The sequence below is a fragment of the Stegodyphus dumicola genome, chromosome 10 (genome assembly GCF_044657685.1).
Source record: "Stegodyphus dumicola isolate Sdum_Otavi_A_Nest chromosome 10, ASM4465768v1".
Lineage (NCBI taxonomy): Eukaryota > Metazoa > Arthropoda > Arachnida > Araneae > Eresidae > Stegodyphus > Stegodyphus dumicola.
In genome coordinates, this window is record NC_140777.1 from 169,704,390 (window position 1) to 169,729,916 (window position 25,527).

A 25,527-nucleotide genomic window follows, 5' to 3' on the forward strand; every position below is an offset into this window, starting at 1 on the left:
ATTTAAGAATGTAAAAATATTGTCTTCTGCCACGCAAAATCTTTAAATGAACAGAAATAAATACACTGCGCAGAAAAAGAAAAAAAAAAAAAAGAAAATGGAACAGTTTTATATCTCCCTTTCTACTGGACCGATTGACAAAATTCAAATTGCATTTTTCATGTCTCGAAAGCGCGACTTAGGATATATATTAGATTTATATAAAGCATTCTTCTAAAATAGGTATTTTGACACAAAATCGAACTTTTCTGAAATAACATACCAATTTCCCTCCATATTTCGATCCTAAGCCTCAAATAATGCCTAGATATTAAATTTTGTAAATTTTAGTGAGAAATTTACGGAGAAATTCAAAAATTTATCTTGGCACAATTTTTTCAGTTTGCGCCAAGAATAATTCACTTGGCGAACCTCTTAATATGCGGCAACCAATTTTCCTTTTCCTTCCATGATGCTAGAGCGGAAAAAAGGCACCTCGTTCCTAACTTTTTACATTATGCATGAGCGGGAAAAAAGTTACTACGTTTCTACTTCCAATTAATTTTAGAAATGTGTCTAAACCACATTTGACGTTTTATCGCTTTCAACAAATATGCCAAATTTCAAAACACGCCAATATATAAATTCACGCATATCTTCGGAAATTTTGAATAAAAACCTGTAATTTTTTGCAAGTATGCTTAGAAATATGCCTACTTTAAGATGCTGGTAAAACTTTTACAGATTATAATTCAAATTTTTTTTGAAAAATTTATAAAAATTATTTAAATACATAATATTTAACAATAAATCATAAAAAAATGGGCGAATTTTATTTGGAATGAATCTGAATTTCGAAATGTGAAAGGAAGAATCAAATAAGTTTAATAAAACAGAGAGATTAATAAATATATACGAAACCAATTAATATTGAGGAGCTAAAACTTTGAGAGGTAATGTTTTAAAAAGTACTCGTGGTGACTTTTACAAGACTTGGCAGTTTGGCGTAATTTCAGTTGCAGAATCGAAATATGTAAAAACATAGTATGTTATTTCAGAAAAAGTCCGATTTTGTGTCAAAATACCTATATTAGAACAATGCTATATATAAATCTAATATATATATCCTAAATTTTTTTAATAAAATATTTTGTTAAATCAATGTTAATGATTCATTTATGGTGAAAATGTAACAAAAAGTAACTTCCACTAATTTAATTATAAACAGATAAATAATCAGGTATAATATTAGTTACAAATAGTTTTCAGAAATGTTTTAAAAAGAGTAGTAATGACTCAAAACAGGTAAGCAACTACTGAAATTAAACGTGCTAATTTCCTTTTGGTTGCTTTATTGGTTGTTTGAAACATTTACTAACATTAGCGTTTGAATTTCCTTATCTATATATATATATAAAGAAGAAAGTCAATTTTTTTCCTCTAATAACTAATGTATTGGTTATTAGCGAAAAAAAATAGTTTGGTAACGATATCTAATAATATATAGATATCGTTACCAAACTTTCTACAATTCTTTTCTGGGTACTGGAAAAGATCGATGTCCATTTTTTTTCCAAAAGTAGCTAAAATCAGAGGTATTAACTAAAAAGTCGGAAAAACGATAATTTTCGCCATCATTTTTTCGAGTGGCAACAGTCTCCCAAGCTGGAGATGAAAATCTGCTTTATTTCGAAAGTTGTTGCCACTGCTTGCTTTCAAATCATAGAGTTTGTTAATAAAAAATTTCTAAGTTTTACGATGAAATAAAAATAGCATTGCCAAACATTAAATACAGTATTCCCGATTCCAAAATTTTGTGGGAAGCCATTTTGACTATTCCCATCTTCCTACGACTTCAGCCGGAATATTAATTAAAAACTCTGAAAACACTAATTTTCGCACTCATTTTTCCCGAGTGGCAACAGTCTTGCGCGTTGGAGATAAAAATGCTTTATTTCGAAAAACGTTGCTACTGCTCGCTTTCAAATCGGAGAGTTTACTAATAAAAATTTTGTAAGTTTTACAAAATCTATACATATAAGGAAGAATGTCTGTTTGTGTGTGTGATTTTTTTTTTTTTTTTTTTTGTTCGTTCCCGGATTTCCCCCGGGGTATTCTCTTTCAAAATTGGGTGCTTCCTCAAAAACAAAATAATAATAATAATAATAATAATAAATAAATATTGCATTGGTATAGTGAAGGATTTCTACAAATAACTAAAAATTCCTTTAACCTTTTGAAGACGGGATGGCCATTATAACGTCCCTAGGGTTTTAACCACTTATCTCTTTCAAAGGTCTTCCTTTTGCGACATAGATGCACCCCTCTGAGAATCCATTAAACTACACACAAGAATCTTTGTTGCAAACAGGAGGTAGTTTCTTAAAGGGGGAAAAGCATTCGGTTCAAGATTCTCCGTCCTTTGGTAGCTTTTACTGCTACCAAAGCTCCGACCTCAAAAGGTTAATAATTCTACAGAATTTTATGAGGATTATTAATATGCCTTTAAAATTTGTGGAGATAAAGTTCTTTTCAAGTACTTAGTGGCAGAATATGAGATCCTTGGCAACCATCTTCTCAGATGGATAGACTAAATTCCTTTTCTTTAAATTTAGTTCAGTGAATCTGAGCAACATTGCTATCTAACGAAATTAAATAAAATTACATTGCTTATTTGAAAAGAGAAGAACAAAAGAACGTATAAGAAATATTATGTTTTAAGGTCGGGATGTTTTTATACATTCAGTGCTTAGCGATAGTGAAGGAAAACGATTTTTTGCCCCTAAAGCATTTTTGGAGTTTCTTTTCCCTCTTGGATCATATTCTAAAATTAGAAACTGAGACAAAATCTCAAATAATCACACACTTCTACTCTAATTAAGTTTTTGCACTGGCTTCTTGACGGAAATTAAGTGCCGATACGACCCTGAACTGGGCAAAATTTCTTATATAAAACAAGTCAAGATCAAGAACTGCACAGAAGAATCCCAAAGCTGACCTGTAACCCTCATAGCTGTAACTCCTAGCCTGTAGTAGGTGAGTTTCTCTTGTGTTAATGCGCTTTCTTTACTGTTTGACTGTCAATAATTTCTGAAAAATATGTCTGTATCAACAGAGATTTTCATTTCTTGATAGAAATTTTGAAATTCAGTCCAACCGATAACAGAAAGTAATATTTTTTAACATTCTAATAACATATCTGTCACTGCAAATGGAGTAAAGCTATTATTTTACGGAACTGGCAACGAAATGAAATCCTTAAATATAGTGATACTTTGGTATATGTTCGCTTTAAAATAGTCCAATTTGTTATAACTCCTGTTTGGACTCGAAATATTTTGTTTTTGTATACGATGATTGTTTAAAATACGACTCGAATTCGATGACTCCTGACTACGCGCAATGCTTTTGTTTACCAGTTTTAAGACAACGCTGCAACTTGTTACAAAAGCTGTTGCGATTGAATTTCCATGTGACTTGTAAATTCGTTAATACGTTTTGAGAGTCAGGATGGAGAGCAGAAAATGGTTAAGGGATATCATAGAAGTAAAAAATGAGATTGTTGAAAAGTGTAAAAAACGATAAGCGTATCTGGCGGACATGGTTTGTTTATCGTATGCAAAGAACGACGCTATCTATGATTACGGAAAAGAAAGACGCTACTTAAAGCTTAAAGCTGCTAACACAGCGAAGGGGTTGAAATCGATTGCAAAGAGGCAAATAAATTGGTAAATTTTCATTTATGTGTAGTGTATATGTCAACCACCGCATCTGCATTTTAGTATTAAGCAGTGCTATTGTAAGGATTATGTTAATTTTATTAACAGTTAAATTTTAAGTTCCTTTCCTATCAAATTTTTAACTTCAACTTACTACTACTTCCGGCCAGAACGTAGTTTTGGAATTTTTCTGAATACTTAATGAGGAGGAGTGGTATTTAAACCGCGAAGCCTACTTACAGAGTGAGAGCGAATCAGAGTTTCTGATTTACGCGCCTCTGCCTTTTGGCCACTCTCCCTCTCAAAGCTGTTATTACGCTCGGCGGTACTCAGGCCCTTGATAAGCTTCGTAGTCAAATAAAGTTAAGGGGCCAACTCGATTTGAATCTTGATAACTTCGGCTATATTTCTTTAATTAATCTTAGTTTTAGTTTAATTCTTGATCTCTTAAGTTGTCCGCTTTGATTGTACACTCCAAGACGGAGTTTTGTTAAATCTTATTGGAATAATAAAGGGTTAGTTACCCTTCCCTCTTGTTGTTTCTTGTCACACGAACTTAAGCGATTATTCGCTAATTAGTTAAGATTCGTCACTTTCTACAGTAACTGAGGACTACACTAGTGAAAATCTTACACTGTAATAATAACAATAGTATTTTTTTCCTAAGAACGGATTAATTATTTCCCATTTATTCCTTATTAGCGGAAGTACCCGATGGCAGTTAAGTTACATTGAGAGCAATGTATTTAACAACAGAGAGAAAGATACCGCTGTAATCCATCTTTAATAATGATGCAAAACATAAGATTCATAGTCATACATATTTCAGTCTTATGCGATATGGAAACCACATAAAAATTTCGATAAGCTAATTCTCTCTCTCACTATATCAGCAACAATTGAAAGCAGTTTTTAATGATTTTTTTCTTTCTAATCAAATGTTCGTGAAAGCATCTATAAAGTTCCATCCAATATTTCACCTATATAAAATTTTTCTCGATTAAATGTGGCAAAAAATGGATCATAGTTGATCAGAAATCAATAACGCGAACAAACACACAAACAGACATTCTTTATATGTACAGATTTTGTAAAACTTACAATTTTTTGATTAATAAACTCTACGATTCGAAAGCGAGCAGTAGCAACACTTTTCGAAATAAAGCATTTCTATCTCCAATGTAGACTGTTGCCACTCGAAAAAATGAGTGTGAAAATTAATGTTTTCGGAGTTTTTTTATTAATATCTCGGCTGATTAAAGTCGCACGAAGATGGGAATAGTCAAAATGGATTCCCACGAATTTTCGGAATCGAGAATAATGTATTCAATGTTTGGCGATGCTATTTTTATTTCATCGTAAAACCTAGAACTTTTTTATTAACAAACTCTAGGATTTGAAAGCGAGCAGTGGCAACAACTTTCGAAATAAAGCAGATTTCCATCTCCAGCTTGCGAGACTGTTGCCACTCGGAAAAATGAGGGCGAAAATTATGGTTTTTCCGAATTTTTAATTGGTATCTCTAATTTTAGCTTTTTTTTTTTTTTTTTTTTGGTAAAAAATGGATGTCGACCTTTTCCAAGACCCAGAAAAGAATGGTAGAAAATTTGGCGACGATAGCTATAATAGCGACTGAGTTATTAGAGGGCAAACAAACATACTTTCTTCTTTATACATAGACATTGGAAAAGTTCGTTTAGCATAAGTCCAAGGATCTGGAACGGATTAATGCTGTATCCCGAGATTCCACAGCATTGTTTAATTCAGTAAGTTAATATCATATTTGTAGAGTCATTAGGTTATTTTGAAGCAAGAGACATGAAAAATGAGCAATGGCCTCGCCAGGACTCGCACTCTGGAACTCTCGAACACGCGTCGAGTGTGCTTCCAATTACACCGTGAACCCATGTAGAAAGGAGAGAGAAAATACTTTATAATGTAATTTAAAAAAATTCTCGAAAGATGTTTTGTTTCAAAGGATGTACATCGTTTAGCAAAATATTTAGCAAACTAAAATCTTGTTGTCTTTAAGCTGAACTTTTGCGAAATTTTCTCATACATTTTGACTAACATGGGCATCGTCTGATCTTCTGCGTTAAAGATCTATTGCTTTTTTAGATACATATTCTAACCTAAATATTTCAACGAAAAGAATTATGTTTTATACCGTACAAACATTTATCGAAACGGTAAATACTAACATTTATCAAAAATGTATCTTCATCCGACATGATGAAAATTTTGCCCTTTCCCGACATGGGCATTTTCTACGGGCCCATAAATAAAATTGCGGTTTCCTAAAACAATTTTAAAACATGTACAGCATACTCCGTTTAATCAGGGTAATATCAAGAGCGACGTCCATGGTTAAGCCAAAATCAAGGTTAATTCAACAGCAGTTAAAGGATAAAAGAAAGAGGGTAACCCACATTTAATTAATACTCTAATTAAAACAATTTATCATTTTTTTTTTAATTTGGAAAGTAAGTTTATTTCAACTGCATATTAGGAATCAAATTAAAAGGAATATTGTTTAAAACAAAAAGGACACTATTTTTTTTTAAGATTTTTCTTCAATTTGGATAGGAATTAATGCGAAACAGTATAAGGTATCTCCCCCGTGCCTTCTTGGCGTGCCTTCGTGGTGTAGTGGTCTGCACGCTGGGCGCGTATTCCAGAGGTCCGTGGTTCGATTCCCGGCGAAGGCATTGCTCATTTTTCATCTTTCCTTCTTCCAATTAACCAAATGTCTCTACAGTGGCGCCCGAACTAAACGGATGGTGGATGATGATTCTCCACACCATTTGGCGAATGGGTCACCTAAAACCCCCAGTTTCCCTTTAAAAGGGGGAGTATATAAAGTATTTCTCCCGCCTTTTTGGTGTCGCTTCGCGGTGTAGTGGTCTGCACGCTGGGCGCGTCTTCCAGAGGTCCGTGGTTCGATTCCCGGCGAAGGCGTTGCTCATTTTTCATCTTTCCTGCTTCCAATTAACTTAACGTCTCTACAACAGAAGATTATTGACAGCACATCTAATTTGTTCTCACAACTTAGCAGTTTATTTTAATAAATAATTTAACGATATTAATTATGTGTAATTAAACTATGTATTGCTGTGGGTAAAAAGAATTTCTAAATATTATCACTTCAGCTTACTGTCGCTATTGTCTCACACATTTTCTTGTCTTTTTACTTACTTATGAGAAGTAAATGAAGTACTGCAATCGCGAAAAATTTCGGGTATCATATTTCAACGAAAATATCCATTTTGACCGCTATCGAATGCAATTGAACGATGTTTTTGCATGACATCTGTACGTAAGGACAGCATAAAGGACACGTTTTCCCAAAACGATTTGCAAAATGGATTTGAAATGGATTCAGAAGATACTTTTTTCGTGACGTCTGTACGTACGTATATATATCGCATAACTCAAAAACAAGTAGCCATAGAACGGTGAAATTTTGTATATTAGACTGCTATAACATGCAGTTGCGCATTTCCCCTTTTGGTTGCAATCGGCTGCAACAAATGTATATAAATATATACATGTCCACTCTGTCACTCTGCTCGGTTAGTTCAGTTTCTTTATTCTTATACTAGCAGCTTCGCTGCCAGCCTTCGTCTGGCTTTTAAATGTACCGGGAAAATGGCTGAAGGGAACACCAAACGTTAAATTTAAAAACTGCGTAGAATTTTATTCTGCAAACAAATTTCATAAAAAGAAGTTATTACGTATAACAAAATTAAAATGAAATAAGCAATATCCCTTAATACAAATATTAACTATCCTAATAAATAAATTAACCAACTTCGCTTTGCAAAATCTTAAGAACTCAAATGGTATAAAGGAGGTTAAGAACTTTGTTTCTTAAAAAATTCACTCAAAACCTTTCAGTATCTTAAAAACAGTGAAATGAGCAATGAATAACATAAAAGAATACAAAAAACAAAAAATTCTGAAAATCAAAGTATAATTAATGATATTTTATCTTATATTTTCAAGAGAAAAACATTACAATGAAATAAGCCAAATCCCTTAATACAAATATTAATTATCCTAATAAAAAAAAAACTTTCCGTTCAAGAAAAAAAAAAAAATGATGCAAAACTTTTCATTATCTTACAAACAGTGAAATAAGCAAAAAATAACATGAAAGCAACTCAAAAAACATAAAATTCTACGTAGAATTTTACTCTGCAGAACAACTTTATCAAAAAAAAATCAATAAAAATGTATTATATATATATATATATAAATGACAATGAAATACGCCAATCTCTTAAAAACAGTGACATAAGAAATACGATGAAAAATTGTTGCCAAATCCATATTTCTAAAAGAATAGAACTATTCAAAATGATGCTATTTCATCAAAAATCTATCAACAACAATAAAACAGGAAAATTCTTACCAAAATCACATTTTTAAAGATGTGAGATGTGAGAAGTGTACTCTGAAGCTTCATCTAAAAATTTTTTAAAAAATACAAAATATTATCATTTTTTCAAAATTCTTTTTGTAAAAGCAGTCGCAAGGATGAAAGTTTAACGTGTCCAAAAATCAAACAAAATAAACTTTTTTAGAAAAAATCCCATCGAAAAGGTGTTAAGCTCCTTTTGTTAAATAAATTCGTATTGAATCGATTTATTGAAACACGAAATTTATTTTAAGTTCGTAAAATAGCTAAGTGCCTGCGTTTCTTTACGATGTAAAAATGGAGTGTGTAGAGTAAAATCGCGCTTTCCTATAGTCCATTATGTCTCAAAATAACGCGATTTCGTCACAAAACATAAAATAAAAAAAATTCGAATTTGAATTTCGAAAAAATCGCTTTGAAGTGCACTGGCTCTTGTCTAGATGAACCTATGAACCAAATTCCGTAGCCGTGGATGTATTAGCTTACGCGCAAGGCGAACGACACACACACAGACATATTCTTTCTTTTATTATATGTAGAGAAATCATGTTCTTCGCACTTAAACCATAAAATTTAATTCAACAATAATATCGCAAAATAATTTTAAAATGAGCATATCTTTATAATTTTCGATGCACAGTCTCGCGAAAAATGTTTTCTCGTACAGTTTTGCCATTCCTCGCTTTGAAATCTTTGAGTTTTTTAATCAAAAATTCTTTAATATCTGACAAAATATGAAATATATAATAAAACTAATTCCATATTTCAAATTAGGACTTCCAGATGCCTAGATGCCCATATTCGGTGGAGAATTACGTTATTCAAAATTCGATGGCTGTAGGTACCGTTGTTTTATCACAATGCGAGAAACATACATACATTTATACAGATTCTTCATTATTCTTTAAATATAATACAGAGCTGTAATATTTGGTGGCAACAGTTTGAAATGTGAATTAACGCAGACAGTGAATCGACGAAAAATGCCAAAACGAAAAATAGCCCTTCTGGGCTAACGCCCTTTTTGCCAGAAAAAATACTGTATGTAATTAATATTGAGTTCCTGATCATCAACAAGATTATCTCATTTTAGATAAAAGAAAGCGAGGCCTTCAGATTTGATCGCGACGTTTCCAATCTCCAGACAATCAGTCACATCCGCTATAGCTTAATTTCCCTCTTACTCAATAAGATATTTTCTTACTAAGTCAAACAACGCGGTGAAGCATCGCTACACTTTAACGTAAATAGAAACAGTGAATTTGAAGTTCACGGAAGGGGTGAGATGTTTGTGAAGATTTGTAAATAGCGTCCTTAACCTTTACAGTTTGCCTGTTAGAATTTTTAAAAAAAAAAAAAAAAAAAATTTAAGAACCGGTATCAGCCTGCATTATTTATTAATTGTTTAGGCTGGTCACCATTTATATATCTTCCCTCTCGACTATAACGTATAAGGGAAAGCCAAGGTTTCAGTCACAGTTAGCTATCGTTTAACGCTACAGTAAATTAAAATGAGACCATTAGGTGAGTGCAAATTTCTTTTGATCTGTCATAATAATACCATTATAATAATAACTGAGCTTTTATTTTGAGGTAACTTAAACATTTTCAATTTCATATCAACACTTTTTAGCTGTTATTTCAAATTAAACTTTAATTTAGTTCAGATAATTTTTAATTTTTATTAAACTTAATTTTAAATTTTAAATTAAACTGATTAAATTTTAATTTAATTATTTTCTAATTCAACGGGTTACTTATCCGTTGAAGTAGATGTAAAAATGTAATAAATATTTTCCAGCAAAACTGAGTTTCATGTGTCATAATGTCTTCCATCATTTGCAAGATCTTAAGGAAACTAATATATATTAAATAATTCGTGTAGAACTGTGCATCTACTGGCCGATATAAATGTTGAGCAAAGGGAGCCGAAGAACAACAAGTATTCAGCATTAGAAGTTTATCTGAGTTTAATTCGGAGTCGAACTATCTGCAAATAAGTTTTGTTTTTAGGAAGTAATTGCTAAATTTCGGGTCTCATATTTCAACGAAAATATCCATTTCGACCGCTCCCGAAACCATTTGAACTATGTTTTTGCGTGATATCTGTGTTTGCGGACAGAATAAAGGACTGTTTTTGCCAAAACGGATTGCATAATGAATTTAATATGGATTTAGAAAAGATCTTTCCTTGACGTCTGTACGTGCATATGAATGTATCTCGCATAACTCAAGAACGAGAAGCCGTAGAACATTGAAATTTTGTATTATGAGATTGCTATAACATGTACTTGTGCACCTCCCTTTTTCGTTGCAATCGGCTGCCTCAATCGTAAGTAAATATATATGTAATGATTTTGAATGCGTAATCGAAGCCTCGAACTCTCAATAGCTTTCAATATCCGTCATGGCTGTGATTAAGGAATACAGATGAAGTTAACGACTTGGATTTCTTTAACCCTTTAACTGTCGAGTTATTTTGATGATTTGGGTACACAAATTGTCAAATTTTTTTATTGCAAATATCAAATGTTTAGTACAAAATAAAATATACTTAAGTAGTTAAAAATTGATATTTTGAAGTACATGGGTAAAATTTTTAAAGTTTTGTAGCCACTGCGTATTTGCTTGAAGCGGCTGCCACTCAACATGGCAGTTGTAAAGTTCGCTTCTAGTGAAGCATTATTTTCTAAAAATGAAAAAAAAAATTAATTATTTTCTAAAAAATAAATAAATGAAAAAAATAAATAAAAGTGAATACCTATTAGTAGTTCAGTAATTCAGTCTTGTGTGGTACAACTTGAAACACTTTTCCAAGCACAAACCAACTCCAGAATCACTACACCAGAATCGTGTTTCCTTCCTTATCTTTTTCCCATTTTTATCCTTTTTCGAACAACACACTTTGCACTGTCCTGTAGGCTCACGTTTCACAGGAGTAGGAGGAGTATAGGAAATAAAATGTCGTTCAGTAAGACGGGCAGGGTTATCTATTGTAGGGGGTCTGCCAATATTCTTTTGTCCAGAAGCTGCATCATCATATTTATGTAAAAGCTCTTCTACAACTTGGATTCGAAATTCTAAAAATGTAATACGTTTCCCAATTACGTTTTTATAGAGTAAATATGAGTTCCAAAGTACTTTGTCTAGTAAATGTAAAAATATCTTTTTATAATATTTTTTCTGACGTTTTCGGATTGTTGGATGGAAGCATATTTCCTGATCACAGCGATCTACACCACCCATAGTTAGACTGTAGTCCGAAACAATCTTCGGCTTGAGTATATCTTCATTTTTTTATTTTTGAGGCTGACCATGGAAGTATCATGAATACTGCTCATCAGACACACATCCTTCATCTTCGGTTGAAGAATCTAAATCATCTATATAACGTTTCAAAGAAGTGGACGCCATTTTACAACAAAAAGATCCCGTGCACTTTGAACCAAAGAACTTATAACCTCTAACCTTTGAAATCTTCAGTAAAGTGCTGTCATCTATTGAATCGAGCGCACATTAACTTTTCCCGAGATACAGTCGGGTTTGACAAAGAAATGAAGTCGAAATAAACGTCTCCCGATATATATTCGGGTATAACAATACGATGTACTCAAAAAAAATTACCCTGAGTAATACTCGGGCGTGACATTTTCGAACACCAGTGCTGTGCCCGAGATTATCTCGGGCATGACAGTTAAAAGGTTAAATCACTAATCTTTATTCTCACACATATCCAATTAATTTTCCAGACACTTATTCATTCATAATTAAATATGATAAATTTCTATGTGCATTTGTTTTTTAATCCTAAGCCATAGGCATTTAAGAAGCGCGAGAGTGATAGAGCAGCAGTTAGGGAAGGGAAAAATAACGACGCAAGTAACTCGCTAGCGGTATTTATACTAAGTGTGAGGTATAAGTAGAGCTAATTTGTGATTGGTTAATCTGAAGTTGTTATATAACATAGAAGATTCTCGAATTTCGAAGAACAGATGAATTTAGGGGAAGATCACCAAATCTAAAATGTTAATTTTGATATCGCCAATTACTTTTAAAGCAGCAATTGTAATTTGTTATATCTTACATATATACATATTCCTATTTTGTTACCTAGTTCGGTGAATTAATTATTTTATTCTTTTATGTTGTTAAATTGTGCATAAGTGGTGAGTTAAGCCTAACGAATCCGCCATTTATTTATATTTTAAACTCTTATAGAATAGGGAATTAAATAAGTTTTTAGCGTATTTTGCCCAGCTGGACCAAATTTTAACTTTAAATTTGTGTAAACCGAAAATTCCTCTTCCTGCTCGTTCGCTGAATTACTTATTTTCGAGTACAAACTCTTATTTTAATTATAAACAATTTTTTAAACTATTTTTAACTGTATTTGTTGTTTTATGTTTTCTGCATTGTACAATTTGTAATGAAAATGTTCTGAGTGTTTATGTATTTTTACCATGCCGCGAAGTGAGAACTGAATTGATTGAATGAGAAATATAATGAAATTCAAGGAAATAAGTTTAAATGAAATACAGCAAAAAATGTTGGATAACTTAATAGGGCATACATGGAAGTCATCAGATTTTTTTATTTGTTATCGAGTTTTGCAACTAATGAGATTCTTCGGAAGTCCTTCTCGAAGGGTAACTCTCTTAAGACAAATGGTCGTATTCTTTATAATTACATCTCTGCATGACCATTCCTTTGATTGCATGACCAAAAATCTCACCTATGTACTAGCAGATCCCATATTATCCAAATTTGAAACATTGCATTACAATTTACAGTATTTCAAGAAAGCAATTGCGGAAAAGATTCCGTTTTCTAGACGAACCATTGTATCTGTCTGTTTTGTATTCACCGTACACGTGCTCGATACATGCACATCTGGCGATGTGGTTAACTTAGCCTCAGCCGAATATTTGTCTGTGGCATGTGCTGTATTTTGCATTTATAAGAAATATCTGTTCTACCATCACAACCGATTTCCATTTAGTAATTCCTAAGATGCAGCAGGCTTTGCATTCACTAATGATTTGGTTTGGTTTATTTGGTTATGGCAAATCTCTAACAGGGCTATTTGCCTATGGGAAGAGATGCCCTTATGGAGGACTTTCTAGGGAAAACTGGATCGTATACACGTTACACGTGGGAAAAGCCACGAAAATGGCCTTGGAGCCAGCCCGTTCGCCGGGATCCGAAACCCAGAGACCAGCGACTTTATCACCCGGTTGCTAGTTGGCTTTAACCCTTTCCGGCACGCTACCTTTTAAAGTCGGAGTTTTGATGGAAAAAAAGGTAGGCAGTCTAATTAGGCCTAGAGGAGTACACAAGTAAAATTTTATGAAGATAGCACTTATCGTTTATTTCTGTGGAGGGCACACTGATTGAATAGAGCTTCGAAAAGAGTGCTGAAACGAGGATTGTTGTCAATGAACTCACCCATGAGATGCGGAGAAACAAAGAATACAGACTCTCAATTGTCCTAGATTATCGGTGAGCCCGGTCTGGCCACATCTATCGTTAGCCGTTTGATTTTAGGCAAGATTTCAAGGTAAAAAGTTTAAAACTAATATAGAATAAGGAGATTAGCATATAGCGAAAAAAATAACATAGAAATTTATTTGCAAACAATTCCTTTTATACCCTAAAAAAAATCTGGAAAATTTCTTTGAAAAATGAGGGTCTTAAAAAACTAAATATGGCTAAAATATATAGACTGGTATGTGTTGAGCTGCCATCTACTATAAATAAAGAAGGTTCAGAGTAACCTATAAATCCTTTTTCATTCAATTCTTATGTACGTACAGAAGAAAATTTTTAGGTGTGTCCAGACCGGACACACTGTGCCGCAAAGGGTTAACTAATTGAATGCTGTTCTTACCATATATTGCCACCTAACCTTCTATTTGCCACTTAGTTACTAGATGTACATTATGGAGTACGAATTTAAAGAGCTTCTTTTACGTCCAGATATGAACTTTTTTACTGCTTTTGTTACTGTACTATAAACTTTCAAAGGTCCCAAAAAGAATTGTAAAGCACCCTGTATATTTATTACTATAAAAACTACAGTAATATTTTCAAATAAATGTTAGCATGAAATAAATGTTAGTTTCAAATAAATAGCACGTTCAAAATTAATTTCCTCAACGAAGTAAGGGAAGTATTGTAATAACAAAAACGTTTTGGGTGTCATATTTCAACGAAAATATCCGTTTTGACCACTCTCTAATCCATTTGAACGATGTTATTGCTTGATATCTGTACGTACAAATAGAACAAAGGATATATTTTTCCAAAACGGATTTTGTGGATTAAAATGGATTCAGAAAAGATTTTTTCATGACTTCTGTACGTACGTATGTATTTATCTCGCATAACTCAGAAATGAGTAGTCACCGAATGTTGAAATTTTGTATATGGGACCGCTATAACATGGAGTTGTGCACCTCCCTTTTTGGTTGCAATCGACCGCATTAAAAGCATCTCAGTTTTTTTATTCTTATATGTTGGTAAATTGTGCATTTTTTGCTTTAAGAGTGATTGAATTATGTTGTTCTTATGTTCCGGTTAAGGATTTTATGCCTTTATTTAATCTGCATGCAATATTTCTAGAATTATCAACAAATTTAAAGTGCCGAGTTAAGGGGACTCATGCACCTTAAAACCCATAAGATCTTCAAATATGTGAGTGTTGAAAGAATTGGGATAACATATTTATTACTTCCAACGTTTTACAGCTGAGTACATAATATAGCTGCTTTCTGAAATAATAATCAGAAAGTTTGTGTTTCCGCAAAAATATTTATAATTTAATCCGCTTTGTGACAAAAGTTTTCGTCATGTTTCCACCTTCGCGCGCAGTTTAAAACATTCTGTTGCATAATTTAATTCCATATTTAATATATAGTTTGGAAACTACTGTGAACCAAAAATTTGAAAAATTTCATGTTAAATTTTTATTTTATTTGGAGTTGAGTTTATAAAACGTATTTTATTAGAAAAATCTGTAATCTTTTCGTGCATAACTTTTTTTAATATTAAAATATTCATCAGATTTTGGGTTGAGATAGAAAATAGTGCCCATATAAAGAATTTCATCCAATTTCAAGTATGTACCATTAGCCATTTTTAAAATATCATGCGTGCAAGGTGGAAACATGACAAAAAGTTTTATCACAAAACAGATTAAATTGAAAAATATTTGTGGCAACACAAACTTTCTGGTTACTACTTCCCAAAGCAGCTATATTATGTAGTCAGCTGGGAAAAGTTGGAAGTAATTGCTTTTAAAATAAATAAAATTCCCAATTCTTGCAACAGTCACATATTCGAAGACCATAAGGGGTTTAAGATGTATGAGCATCTTAACGAGGCCGCAAATTGCTTACATTTTGAAACCCTTTTATTAGAATAGTGAATTAAGTCAGTTGGTGCACCAAATTCAATGTCTTTTTGACAAGTGGTACCAAAAGTAAACTTTCAGTTTTGTTCACAGAAAAATCTCTCTTCTTGCCTGCTGGCCGAATTGCTTGTTTCTGCGTAGAAACTCTAATTTTAATTGTAAAAAAAAAATTTTTTTTAACTCTATTTACTGTTTTATGTTTTTCTGTATTTTAGAATTTTTAGTGAAGATGTTTTGAATTTTTATGTATTTTTGCCTTGTCGTGAAGTGAGAACGTAATTAATTGAATGAGAAATACATGAAAATCAAGAAATGAATGAAATTCGAGAAAGTAAGTTTAAATAAAATGCAACAAAAAATCCGCGTCATTTAATAGGCCATACAAGGAAGTCATGTGCTGTACACTTCAAATTTTTTATTGAAAGCTTAGTAAATTCATTAAATCACATAATTTAGCAATTTATTTCAAACTTTAAAACAAAAAATTTGTATTTTATTATTTTCCATTAAAACTTAACAGAACTGCAAATTCTAATTTATTTAATTTTTGTTTCAGAAGGATAATTTCTCATTAATTTATTTCTACATTTGTTTCAGAAAAAATGAATTTCGCCATTTATTTCCTCTTGAGTGTCACGGGCTTAACACTCGCTAGGGCCAAGATTCCTTTAGAACTCGGCAAGATGCTTGGATTGAATTCCACTACAGAAATGTCTAACGATGAAGTTAATCCTTCAGCCGTAAGTCATTTTCTAACATCTCATTAGTACTAGAAACAAATGTTCACTATTGTTGTAACCGGTTTCTATTATCCATAAATAAACTTATACATTTTGTGAATAATTTCTATATGCCAACAACTATTCGTAGAAATAATTAGTTATTTTAAAATAAGATAAGTTTCAAATATTTACCCAAGAAACAAAGTTGCCACGTTCTACATATCTCTTCGTAATATAAATAGGCTATCTAGTAAAGTCTTGCTCTGCTATTCCTGAGATACATAAAAATACAGTGCCAGTTGAAAAGTTGCATCACCACTTCGCAGCTGTTTAAGTTAATACTCATGTGCATGTATCAAGTGATCGGTTCTTTATTTAGACCTCATACATCTTCTGCCATAATTATGTGAAAAAACAGTAGCCTTAGATTGTTAGCTTATAACTGGTCTGGTGAAATATTCATGAGTATAATTTTATAATTGGATACTACAAATCGGTGGTCTCAAACTTAAATTGTATTCGGGCCGAATGCAGGATTTAAAAGCTGCTTGGGAAAGATTTGTTTTTATCAAAATTAAAAACTTTTAAACATCAAAACAAATAATCGATTTTATTTCTAAAAACCACGATTTTTTTTTTTCTATTCACATATAACCACGAAAGCTATATTTTAGTACATTCAATAGAAAAGCGTTTTTACAGATTGTTAAATTCTGATTTTATTATTTGCTCATCGGGAACGGCGTCCAGTGTTCAGTTCTCCAGAATGGACCGAAACTTTTGAGTAGTTTTGTAGAGACATTAGGTATTTTTGGAAAAGCCGGAGAGATGAAAAATTAGCAACCGCCTTCACCGGGAATCGAACCACGAACCTCTAGAATATCTGCCTAGCTTGCAGAACCACTACACCCCGAAGACACGCCAAGAAAGTGGGAGAAATACCTTATATACTCCCCCTTTTAAAGGGCGACTAGGGTTTTCAGGGGACCCAATCGCCAAATCCTGAGTGGGAAGAAATCATCCTCCGCCACCTTTTTAGTTCGGGCGCCACTGTAGAAACACTAGGATTTTTTTGGAGGCCGGAGTGATGATAAATTAGTAGCTGCCTTCGCCGGGAATCGAACCATGGACCTCTGGAATACCGGCCCAGCGTGCAGAACTACTACACCACGAAAGCATGCCAAGAAAATGGGAGAAATACCTTATAGTTTCAATGTACATTTCATCGATTTGAGAATTTAAAAAGCATTAAGTATGGGTTTTCAGCGCAACATTTAAGGAAAGCTTTTTAAGATTTTTTTTATAAATTAAAAAAGACCTTAAAATAGAGTAAGTCTGTTCTCACAGAAGATAAGAAGTATAGCTAAAAGAAATTGAATCCCAATAAAATTAAATTTCAATTTCTGAAATTTCCTTTTCCTAAACATGATTTTTTTCCCCAAATAATGTGCTTAGTACATCATTGGGAAACAATTCTCGATTAGAACAAAGGCATTTGTTCTAATCGAGAACTCTACTCCTTTGTAAAATGCAAAATATTGGCGAATCAATTGAATGTCTAAGCTTTTCACAATTTCGTTCGTGTTTTCAACATTTTTCTGGAGTGCTTCTCATTTTACTTTAAGAATTTCAAATACACCTTTTATTTTAATTAATGTAAATAAATCAGTGGGATATTTTGCCCCATGATTATGGTTTGGTTTATCTTATGTGATTATGACCAAGCCTCGAGGGCTATCTGCCTAAGGGGATAAATGCCTTCGTGCAGAACTTTCTAGGGGAAATTGTCTCGTATACACGTTGCGTATGGCGAAAAACATGAAAACTTCCATACAGCCAGCCCGTTTGCGGTATTTGAACGTCGGACCAAATTACCAGTGTTCAGCGACTTTCACAGTTTGGCCAATGGTGAGGGGATCATAGAATAAATAAAAATTTAAATAAAGTGAATAAAATTTGTTCTTATCACAAGAAATAAAACAAATTGCTGAAAGTTTTTTTTCACAGATATTCGTACAATATCACAATATCACACAGTAATTAGTAGTTATATTTTAAATTACTAAAACCTTAAGTAGAACACAATTCAAAGCGCAGAGAAAGCTACTCCGATCTCACCGTGAATTCGCTATAGTAAACAACAACAGTTATCTAAACAACTGACCTGAGATGCTTTTCTCGAGCTTTTATAAGCTTTTTAATCAGACACGAGAAGCTTCTGTTAATTTCTATTTTCGAGGTTTCTGGAAAGCAAAAGCAGTTAGGAGATATCTATTTATTAAATGCGCGTGCTTCTGTATTTTTACTTTTTCGGCGTAGAATTGTAAGTATTATGAGCACTGTTTTGGTGGTTTATCTTTTGTACGGTACGCAATTCTTTTGGATCGAATCTCTTAAAACTTATCACGCGGTGCATTGCACTGGAAAGTGAAACAACTTTAATTACAGTTCTACTAAAAATAGCAAACTTAATACAAAAACCCTAACAATATGATAATGATAATAACATATCTGTGTTATTTCGATATTAAGAATGGAAGCTGCGGTTTTCGTCAAGAAATAAAATATCAAAGGCGAGCCCCAGGTAAAACACTAAACAGCAAAATAACTCAGCACATTCGATACAAAAGAACTGCATACCGTACAAAAGATAAAACACCAAAACAATGCTCATAACACTTACAATTCTGTGCTGTACGTAATTGTACAAAACAGAAAAAAACGTGCTGGAAATTTATTATAAAACAATGGATTATCAGCTGCATTTGCCGAGAAACTAGTGAGTATTTATTATTTGAAAACAGAAATACAAATTTTAAGGGAGGTAGTTACAGATAACATGGCCCAGAGACCAATAATTCTCATATATTCTTGGAAAGAGTAATCAACGAAATAGTGGATCAAAATGTCATTGGACATACTTTATTATCGACAAATTTCTTGGTGCCGAAAAAATCACTGCCAAGAAGATGTGAGCTGGTATAACCGAAAAATACCGAAAATTTTATCTGATGCCAGTTACCTATAATATTCAGGTTTTAGTTACATTTCTGCACAACACAGAGCAAGTAATGTTTTTAAACTTCAAATTAGATTCTACCTTTCCCCATTTCTACGTAACGTTCGAATTTCCTTGGGATCTAAATTGAAAATAGACTTTATTGCTCAAGTTATTGATTTTTAGAAATTCACTGCCGAATTTTGTCGACTTTCTTTTTCTAACTTTCTTTAAACTTTCCACTAGATCTTATTCAATGAAGATTCATTGTTAAACCTAAAATGCACAGTGTAATGAACATCCAGTTTTCAGTTACTTTGAATCTAAAGTTAGTTGGATAAAGAGCAATTTTTATAACTTCGAATGACGAGAACTTCTTATTATCTAAACTAAATGATTCGTTCAAACATACTGCCGTTCAAACATACTGCCGTGCAAGTTTAATATATTTAAATTTTCGGGAAAAAAATGCTCGACGTATTCTATAAAAATAAAATTAAGAAAAGAAGTCAGGCTACAAATAAAATGTTCAGTCACAAATGTACTAAAATAATTAATCTTTATATTTTAATTCAGTCTCACTGAATTCGAAATTGATAAATAAGATATTGAAATTAAATGAAAAAATTTTTTCAGAAATCTAAAAGACTCTAGAATTAAATATTTTGATATTAGAACTCGCGCCTTTCGAAGCACATTTGACTTAACTTTTGAGCAGGATATAACTTTAGCCCCTAGTTGAAAATGCTTTGTTTTCGACTACTTTTCTAAAATTTAATAATAGGTTTATTTCTATAAATGATTCAAACTATGAAATGTGTTTCACTTATATAAAAAGAACGCCTTTTTTAAAGTATTAAATCATGCTTGTAAGTGTGCAAGAAGTATTAAATCATACGTGATCCTTTCTAATAGATAAGACATTATTCCTCTTGCAACACATTTCGAATAACAAGCATGCTTATTTGCATCACAAATATACGTAGGCAAGTCAAAAATTATCTACACTTTAGTCATAATCTTTCTTACACTGCCTACTTTGTCTTCTGTTCTCGCATATTTTATTGTTGTGATAATACCCTCCCCCGAGGGGTTACTCAGGCGAAAGCCTGGGAAGTACTGGTTAGGATCCGTACCTAGGCAGTCTCAACCACGGGGGTAAAATAACATACTTCACAGAAGGCCTGAGGGCTCTCGGGACAGAGTAAGGCTCGGCAGGGACCGTAGGGGTACTGACTTGTCTGCCCTTGCTCTGTGGAGTCGCAACATGGTAGATTGTTAATATGGCGGTGTGGCACTTAACATGGTAGATTGGCGCCTTTTGGGCAGCCTTAGGACAGAAGCGGTCCCGTCCATCAGCGTTGTTGTGGTATGCTGTGAAAGTTTGATCTTAATTCCTCCATTTTACTTCCTTCTGTTACAGACATATCATGGCTGCTCCATTAGAAGTTTGCACCAAAGAGGAACAACGAGCAGTGATCCGATTCTTCTGGTATCTTCTTCTGGATATCAAAGGCTCAAACATTCATCGCAATTCTACCACTTAAAAGTGGTAGAACAAGTGTAACGTATGAAGAGGGAGCAGGGCGGCTATCAACTTCCAGTACAGATGACCACATTCAGCAAGCTCGAGAGATGGTTATGGCGATTAGGCGAATCACTATCCATAAGGTAGAATCTGCTTGGAAAATCAGTCATGGCCCTGCCCATCAAATCATCACTGCTCGTTCTTCCTCGTTGGTGCAAACTTTTAATGGAGCACCCATCTTATATCTGCAGCGGAAGGAAGAAAAGTGGAGGAATTAAGATAAAAGTTTCACAGCATTACCACAATAATATAACGATAAAATATGAGAGGACAGAAGACAAAGTGCGCAATGTAAGAAAAGTTATGACAAAAGTGTAGATAATTTATATCAGTTATTTCTTGGAAATGATATCAAATATTCAATTTCGTTTAGGAACGCTCGTTTCAAGATGGAGTTGTTGGCATTTTCAGCACTGTATTAAGCGGAGATCGGAACGTGCATTTTGATAATATCAAAAGCCCCAAAATGCTTTCTGCAGCTCGTGACGCTGAAACGGTAACCTCAGTTGAAGATGCCATGAGAAATTTTAAGACTGGACATGTTGAACATTACACACCTTCACCAGTCGGAAATACAGAATGCTACGTTGAATATCATGTGGTAAGTATATCTCTAGAAATGTGAACTTTCTGCTTAACTAACTTAATTTCTAAGCTAGAAAATCGGAATTCGATGAAAAGAAGTTTCAATGCAATCTTTCATGTGCTTGATTCCTTTTTTTTTCCAGCGTTTAGAAATGTGAGCTTCTGAATAAATTTATATGCATAAAGTAATGATTTGGATATAACACCCATGGCTTAAGCATCCTAATTAGTGTTTACTTTTCGTTCAATACTGAAGTTCTAAATGCAACTATTTTAATTCATATGACTGTTCGTAGCTTTCAAAGATCATATTTTTGTATTTCATATATTGTTAACCTTCAATTCGTAAATAATCCGAGAAATCAGAGTATCATATTATGTCTAATGAATAGTCTATCTACAAAGAAATACATAGTTTTCTGTAGCTTGTTGATTATCAAGGAAGATAACGAGCGCCATTTTATACTTAAATTTTTAATTTATTTTATTAAACTAGCGGAAGTACCCCATGCCAGTTAAGTTAGATTGAGAGTAATGCATCTAACAATAGAGAGAACGGTACCGCTGTAATCCTTCTCTAAGAACGATGTAAAAAAGTAAGATTCATAGTCATATATTTTTCAATTTGATGCGTTATAGAAGCCACATAAAAAATTTCGATAGAAAAATAAGCTAATTCTCTCTCATTATATCAGCAACAATGGCACGCAGTTTTTAAAGATTTTCGTCTTTCTAATCAAATGGTCGTAAGGCTCAAGTTCCATCCAATATTTCACCTATATTCAATTTTATTCGATTACATGGGGCAAAATATTTATCATAATTGATCAGAAACTAATAACGCGAACGAACAAACACACAAACAGACATTCTTCTTTATATGTGTAGATTTTGTAAAATTTACAAATTTTTGATTAACAAACTCTATGATTTGAAAGCGAGCTTTAGCAACACTTTTCGAAATAAAGTTTTATTAAGATTTTTAACTCCAACGCTCAGCACTGTTGCCACTTGGAAAAATTAGTGAGAAAATTAGTTCTTCCAGAGTTTTTAATTAATATTTAGGCTGATTAAAGTCGTACGAACAGGGAAATAGCCGAAATGGCTTCCCACAAATTTTTGGGATCGGGAGTGATGTATTTAATGTTTGGCAATGCTATTTTTATTTCATTGTAAAACTTAGAAAATTTTTATTAACAAATTCTAGGATTTGAAAGCGAGCAGTGGCAACAAGTTTCGAAAGAAAGCAGATTTTCATCCCCAGCTTGTGAGACTGTTCCCACTGAGAAAAATGAGGGCAAAAATGATCGTTTTTCCGAGTTTTTAATTAATATAGCTAATATTAGCTAATTTTTTTTAAAGTGTGGACGTCGACCTTTTCCAGAACCCAGAAAATAATCGTAGAAAGTTTGGCGACGATAGCTATAGTAGTGACGGAGTTATTAGAGGACAGACAAACATACTTTTTCCTTTATAAATATATAGAGATAATTTATTATATATTTCAAATATGCATGCAATAGTTATGAATTATATGACCATTGAACTCAGCCATACCATTTACATAAAATAACAGTTTAACCTTAATTAATATAATCAATCTTCAAGATCAATGATACTTAATTATTTTATACCAACACATAAAGTGTAGTATACCTGCATATTACTGAAACAAACTTAAGGATCGCTTAAAATATTTTGACATTCGCAGTAATGAAAATATGTGAAAATGAATCTGTTCCTGCATCTTTTGGAAGTTTAACCTGCAACACTGGATGCACTTTTAAAATGCCATATTCTGAAACCACTTTTAAGATCAAAGCGTTAGTCTTCTCTGAATTTGTTCAAAATCTGCTGCTGCTTTATCAGATGAAGAACATTCATCAACGGAAATAAAAAACAAAATTCTTGAATTTAAATCAGAGCGAAAATAATAGCTACGGTAGAAATACAGTAGGCTCTTGCATCTGAGCAAGTGAGCCTATTATTGCAGTCCCCAAAACATCGGATTTGTATCTCATTTGGACCAATATTCAAACAGATCAGTCAGGTAAACACTCGTGTTGCTACGTATGGAAATCCGAAAGTTTCCAACTTGATATAATTCTAAAAGAAATAGAGTAAATGTTAATAATTTATTTTTGAGAAACTTTGTACCCCTGAAAAGGTAATCGGTAAAAATATATTTTAAGGTGCCTCTTGCCGAAAACTGGCGATTTTTGGAGATTGGTCAGCAAGGCACAATTTCAAGATGGCCGCTACAGAAAACCAAAGTAACAAGTCAAAGAATTACACAAACTTGGTGTCCATGTACATATCGATCTATTTTCACTTTAAAAACATAAGAGAATTGTACAAACGACACCCCCCCTTGACTTCGTCCATGTACACATCGATCTATTTTTCACTTTAAAAAAAAATCAGGATGATGACGACGTCAACGTTAAAACGAAGTTAGTCATTACCAAAACTGAAGAAAATTTGTAGTCAATCGAAGCTGAATCAACTGCATTTTAAATCACACAATGAAATAATATAAAAAAGGAAATACATGTTATCGTATAAATATACTACAAAAAGGAGTTATTGACATATCATATTTAGAAATTTCTGTGTCTTCAGTCTGTGGGACACAAAATTCCTCAACTTCGGTTTCCGAATCCTTAAATGTAACTGCGTTATTTGCTGAAAAATTAACGAAGCCATTATCAAAAAGACTATCATACGACTTCTAATAGTTGGATATGATCGTTTTTCCAGAGTATTTCGTTGAATTACATCCAACGAAGTTTCTTTTCTTCTGTCCTCAACCACTTCGAAAATAAACCTCCGCTCTCTCGTTTTATACCACCAAACACCCTGTTTACCACCGGCAGCCATTTTACAATGCAAAGCACATACGCAACGTACTTCCTAGCTGACATTCAACGCAGAAATAAGCTTTTACAAATATTTTTTCCATCAGTCAAATGCACCGCAATAAAGCAACCAATCACGTGATAATAGCGTTTCCATAACATTCAACTACTCAGGTTACCATAAATGAAACAACAATTTGGCAATAAATGAAACAACTTGGCCATAATCCAAGGGGCACCCTAAAATGTAGACTAACCAAGAAATCTGACGATTTGTTCTTAAAATATTCCAAAACTGATTACAGTTAAACTTCTTCCAGCAAAGGACGGATCTCAGTTTCGAAGAATAAATAATAATCACTTGAAGCTAAAATTTGAACTGACAATTTAGGGGCTGCAAAATTTTAAGAATTTAGGGAAGATCGCAAAGCACTCGAGGGTAATCTGTCTAAGGAGAGGAATACCTTCGTGGGCAACATTTTGAGGGAAACTGGCTCATGTTACACATGCGGAAAACCATGCAAAAGCCCATTCAGCCACCCCGTCCGCCAGAATTCGAACCACGGACTGAATACCAGTGTTCAGCAACTTTACCGATCGGCCACTGGTGGACCTAAGCAAAATTAAAGAGCTCTAGAGATTACACCGGAAGACAAAATGTCTAACTCCGGTCTTGAGTATTTCAAAACTTCTTTGAGTGCTTTATGTATGTATACCATGACTTTGAAACAATGCAATAAATCAAAACCAAATTAAGAGCTCATCGTATTTGTAAATCCATTCATTTGATTTGAAAAAAAAAAAGTGCGTTTTGTTGTGTACGTTTTATGTAACTAAATCCATTTTATCCATTACAGACGCACAGAGCTCCAGGACGATGTATCAGACTAGGAGGCAGGATACCTGCGTGCCAGAGTGACGAATACCTCGATATTAATCACAGCGAATGTAACTGAACATTGTATTGGAGACCATGAATACCGTATAGTATAAGCACCTATTTCCTGGTCTGTATTTAAAATGATTAACTCTTGGAACTCTTTATGCATCTGAATCACTCCAGATCATCTAAGGATTTCATATTTTACTTATCGAAGCTATATGATATGTTAAATATCGTATTGTGTCTGCATTAGTAATATTTATTTCCGAAGTTAAACTAAGCATTAGTTTTTCAGTTCATTGTGCTTAGGTCTTTATTGACATGAAAGCCTGTATAAATTTAAAATAAATGTCTGTGTCGTAGT

General features: G+C 33.1%; 1 protein-coding gene across 2 annotated transcripts; it reads left to right on the forward strand.

Moving 5' to 3' along the window:
* The first annotated feature begins 2,923 nt into the window (after positions 1-2,923).
* Positions 2,924-25,527, forward strand: LOC118193034 (uncharacterized). Of its 2 annotated transcripts, none has more exons than XM_085826126.1 (4): positions 2,924-3,015; positions 16,127-16,269; positions 21,211-21,438; positions 25,138-25,527. In XM_085826126.1, the coding sequence occupies exons 2-4, from the start codon at positions 16,132-16,134 to the stop codon at positions 25,234-25,236; spliced, it is 465 nt and encodes a 154-aa protein (XP_085682252.1). In that variant the 5' UTR covers positions 2,924-3,015; positions 16,127-16,131; the 3' UTR covers positions 25,237-25,527. The 2 variants fall into 2 exon arrangements, with proteins under 2 accessions (XP_085682252.1, XP_035219960.2); XM_035364069.2 differs by lacking the exon at positions 2,924-3,015 and adding an exon at positions 9,339-9,642.